This window comes from Buceros rhinoceros, unplaced genomic scaffold, assembly GCF_000710305.1.
Source record: "Buceros rhinoceros silvestris isolate BGI_N320 unplaced genomic scaffold, ASM71030v1 scaffold40309, whole genome shotgun sequence".
In the NCBI taxonomy this organism is placed as follows: domain Eukaryota; kingdom Metazoa; phylum Chordata; class Aves; order Bucerotiformes; family Bucerotidae; genus Buceros; species Buceros rhinoceros.
Window position 1 is genome coordinate 24,305 of NW_010430470.1, and position 5,049 is coordinate 29,353.

At 45.9% G+C, this 5,049-nt stretch overlaps 1 protein-coding gene across 1 annotated transcript in view; it reads right to left on the minus strand.

The window, feature by feature from the left end:
- The window catches only part of WNK2 (WNK lysine deficient protein kinase 2), a gene marked incomplete at both ends in the record, with an annotated part of 36,302 nt that overhangs the window by 24,248 nt on the left and 7,005 nt on the right, over window positions 1–5,049 (minus strand). Inside the window, 6 exon segments of the mRNA XM_010143049.1 lie at window positions 53–573; window positions 1,041–1,157; window positions 2,329–2,374; window positions 2,595–2,762; window positions 2,898–3,014; window positions 3,095–3,260. Of these exon segments, the coding sequence (XP_010141351.1) occupies window positions 53–573; window positions 1,041–1,157; window positions 2,329–2,374; window positions 2,595–2,762; window positions 2,898–3,014; window positions 3,095–3,260 (1,135 nt within the window).

The window sequence follows — 5,049 nt, forward strand, 5'->3', positions numbered from 1 at the left end:
GGAAGGAGAGCTTTCCCGCGCCTGGCTGGCTCGCCTCTGGCAGGTGAGGGGCCTGCGCCGCAGGCTGCCGCTCCAGAACCACGGTGTCCGGGAGCACGGGGAGCGGGCAGGGCTCTGCGGCCGATGCAGGAGCTGCTGGAACCGACTTGTGCGGCCCGACACTGCAACACGCTATCTCCACATCAGGGACACACGTGCCCTCGTCAGCCTGTGGCTGCAGGGGCTGATGAGCAGGGGGAGCATCAGAAGACTCCTCTGGCAAGGCAGCATGGGGGGCAGGAGCGCCTGGCTGCGCGGGCATCGCTGCCTTCAGCGGAGGATACTCCCGTTGGCTGCCGTTAGCAGCCGCCCGCTCCAGGATGTTTGGAGCTGATCCCGGTAGTGCTGGAGCTGGAAACTCTGCCTGGCTCGTTAAGGCTGCGGAAGATGCTGCGGCAGGAACATGTGCCAAAGATGGAGAGGCTCCGATGGGGCTGTCCCCTACACCTGGTAGGGGAAGCTGCTGACCAGCTAAGACCCCAGACTGATCCGTCACCGTGGAGCTCGGCTGCTGGTCGTCTGACTGCTCCAGGTCTGGAAAGAACACAGACAGCAGTGTAACTGTTTAAGGAGCAGCACAGAATGAAAGAAACCGACTGCAAAATCCGGCTGCTTGCAGTGCAGTGGTAACCACACCTCGGCATACCCCATTAGTGCTTCCAGTCAGAAAATAACTGTTATACAAGTCAAATTAGAACCTAGAATTGCAAATTATGCAAAAATATTTCACTGAAAAGACACTGCTTATTAGAACAGCAGTGACTAGAACTTTCAGCTATCTTTTAGCACAAGGCAGAGGCGAGACTTCCCCAAAACTCAAATGAACATTCCCAATTTGTTTCAATTCTAGGGACACACTTAAAATGCATTACTTAAAATTCCTCCTCTTCTTCCTCTGACTAAATGAACTGAAACAATCACAACTAAGTTAGGTGAGAATAGAAGAGAGGTGACACAGCACCTTCAGAGAAGAAAATATTTTCTATAAAGACTGTAAGTACCTGGCCCTTCAGGCTGCTGCGTACTCTGAGGTACTGGTGGTGAAAATTCTGGTGCATCAGTAGTAGAGTTTTCCACAACAGGACATATAATAAACCACCTTTTCCCAGTATGCAAAACTGAGATGAAAAGAAAATAGTAAGTAAACACAACAGTTTCCATTTGTTCCAAATCATCTGACAAAACCTGCTGAAAAAAAACCCAGAACTTCTACAGTACTACCCAGGATTTGTACCAACGGCTCCTAATTTGATTCCCACCCCTTCTGGAAGGGAGACAGGGATGCCTCCTGGTTCTGCCACATATTTTAAGTGATTTGAAAATTTATTTTCAAGTGTGCATACCTTTAGAAGGACAATAGTTACACACATGACAATGGTACTGCGGACGGTTTTCTCACAACAAAAGATTTGATAATTTTGTAAACTTTATACAGCTTAACTTTTCCAAATATAAAGTTTTCTAGCTAACATTTCCTTCCACATCTTACCTCAAAGCCTGGCATATATAACTGGCAAACCAGATCGATACACACTTTGTAACTTCCTTCAGTAGAAATATGGATGTTATGTTAAAAGAGGTGTACTGAGACAATTGTATGACCTTTACAGGCAAAAAAATTAAAGCAGATCTTTTGAGCAGAAAGTCTAAGTTTGGAGGTTTCCCAGTTTCTGCACTGGGAGCTTCAAAGAAGTTCTACATTATCCTTCTTCCCTGTCAGCATGGGGCAAATACACAGCACCACACGAAGTAATGAGAATTGCGGAGATGATGCTCCCTTCAGCAGAGGATTCATTTTCCCACCAGCATGCACTTACGGAGACAACCGAGGGGCAATCCCCTTCCCATTCTATTTGTCTGTAAAACCCGTAAGATACGGCTGTGTTCAGAAGGCCAAGATTGCCCCCTGTAACACCAACGTAGCTTAGCTGAAAACTTATGGGCTGGGAATTTCTATTAAATTGCTAAGGCAAACATAATCTTTTAGCTTTCTCTCGCAAGCGTAGTTATGGCTGTGAAAAGAATACACTTGCCTGGACCTTCTTGACTTCTCCACCACTGATTGTCAGCTCAGGACCTCCCTCAACATGCCCAGCTGTTAGATTCATCCAGGTCAGCCTGCGATCTCCCGGGTTGCTGACAGCAGGGACCACTGTTACACCCGTATTTCTAGATACATTTTCAGCCACCACTAACGGGTGGATTTCTTCCTGAACCTAGCAAACATCTGCATAAACCCATTACCACCTCAAAGCTTAAGGTTACATTTGTACTCAAAGGCATGTTTACCATTTTGTTGATACACGGGTGTCTTCATCTGAGATTGCCGCTTCTCCTGTTAAGAAAACAAAAACAAACCCAAAATAGAAGAACTAGGTGTCTCGTATCAACACTCCAGGAGCGGCATTCCAAGGAGCACTCATACAGCCTTAATGGAGTAAAACAGTTATTTTTCTGGCTAAGAAACTTTTTTTTTCAATGTGGAATGTAAAATTACAGTAACTGGCTCTTAAGAGAAAGATTGAAACTAGAAATGTTCATGTAACATTTGTCACCTCATTCATTTCCAGTCTATCGGTGTCTTGCTGGGGACTCGTTCCCTGATCAGAACTTCGTTCTCCTTCTGTATCTTCACTCAGCATGTCTTCCGCTTTATCGATAATATCTTTCATTTGTTCAATAAATGTCTCTTTTTCACTCTGCAATATGAATTCATTCTCTACCTACAAGGCCACATCAGAATAAAGAGGAAAACAGAAACGATTTGAAAGCTCCATCAACAAGCAGACGTAAGACTCAGTTGCCTGAAGCAACTTGCTGCAATAGGAGACCGGGGCAACTGCATCACCGCGTCTTACCATGTAAGTAGCAATTTCCTCCGGTGCATCACCATCCAAATCAAACTTAAAAGTCACCATTTTGTGATTGTGTGTTTCGAGCTGGCACTCCACCATCTTATCTCCTGTGTTACAAACCTGTAGGCAAAGGTTAACAAGAGTTATTTCTGGCAAAGCCAAAGGAATCCTCAAGTTACCCTCAAAGACGTTGTACTTGCATTTAATATGGTCAGTTTTGGTCTGCTGGACTTCTCCTGGCGTGAACGAGCGCGTGTGGATTTCTTATGTTTCTTTGACGACTTTCCTTCTTGTTTTCCACTTCCTACTGCTCCTTCAAAGCTGTCACTCATCTCTTTACCCGAAGCAACATCCGGACTCATGTAGCTTTGTAAGAGAAAGGAAGAAAGAACCCCAAATAAAACTACCATCACACAATGGAGTTATGCACAGGTAAGATACACAGCAACAGAGGCTGCAAAAGAAAGCGCATCTGCACTCTTTTGGCCCAAACTGGGACAGCTGCTGGAAGATGCTCGGCGTAAGTGAAGGGAACTACTCCACAGCAGACATGTACTCTAGCTACCACACCCACCAAGAAATGATCTATCAGCATTTTGGCCAATACCACAGGAAAAGTCCCGTCACTTAATACATCCCTACGTCCCCCTAATCTCCTTTCTCACTTTGGGGACCCTTACAGTCCCTCTCTGAACTGCACAAGTTCCTGTTTTTCTAAGATCCTGTTTTCTCAGCTCCTGCCTGCCTGTACTCACAACACAAGGTCTAAAATGGGTCAGTTTATGTTTGTTGGAGATGAAGGAAAGGAGAAGTCAGTACAGCATCCCATAAGAGACTGCTTCTCCTCTCCCTGCAGTTCTCAAGGATCAAGAAGGTTTTGTGCCACAATATCCCAGATGACCAGCTAGCAGCAGTATATTATTTTTAGCAGCCAAAACCAGTAGCTGCTAACAACCTTTCTGTAACATGACATGCACAGAAAGCACCAACATGCAAGTGATTTGCAGGAAATTTTCAGAGGTTCATGAAAACCACATCAGGAAGGAACCTTGTAAGGCCATCTGGCCTTGTTATTACCCCAAGGTATGATCAGCTCTGTCTAAACAAGACCTTAGAGGCATTTGTGGAAACTGATCTTGCAAAGCTCCTTTGAGATTTCATAACCTTCCTGGACAGTTTATTCCTGTGTTTATTTAGCCCTACAGGCATAAAAGAATTTAACTCTAACCTTTCTTAAACATAGGGCTTTTACTTCTTGTTCTGCACTAGCTGCACAGAACAGCTTATTCCTACTCCCTTTGCAGCACCTCGTACGTGTAACTCGTATGTTAGTGAATGTGTTTTGCGCATAGGGTGTATTCTAGATCACATCTCTGCTGCAGCTGCCAGCTAGTTGATTCATGTGCCATCACCCTCCAGCCTGCAAAAGCTCCAGTGCCGAGTTACCTATGCACCCAGAAAAGAGACTTCCCTCTAGACTGCGAGACATCCACTGACAGATACTCTCTCTGCTGCTGCGGTCACAACAGTCAGCTTTTCAAACACAACTCCGGCAAACTGGAATTCAAACAATGACTGGAAATTTGATGTGCCTTTCTACAACAGACGAGATGGATGAAACAAACTCATTTCTCATTTTGTCTAACTTACTTGCAGCCACAACTAACCTATAGTCACGAAAAATTAAATTTCACTTTCCATGCGGTGCTTAAAAGCAGCAAATTCTTGGGAAAAAAGGTTCTGTTTTAAGGTTGCGGTGTTGGATGGGCTTGTGTCAGGCTCACTTTCTTGGTGGGGTAGAACAACAACAGTAAGGGAGAGGTGCGTTCAAAGTTCATAAGCTTAACTCAGCTTGTCTATTCGGGAAAGCAGAAAAGGGTCAGTAACATCCTAACCCCAAAGCTTCGTAATCAACCAGGACGAAGCTGGTGCTGGTCCCTGCAACAGGCGAGGCATCCAGCTGCTGGTGAACACCCGCTGCTCCTGTCTCCCTCACCCGTATCCAAACACCGAAAGATCTGGCTTACTGCTGGTGCCGAAGTGGAAGCTGAAGCACGGGAGCAGCAGATGCCTGGGGAGGGGAGTCCTGCCCCCAAAGCAGCAGCCACTGCTCACAACCAGCCACTCTCCAGTCCCGCAGTGAGCCTTCCTCGCC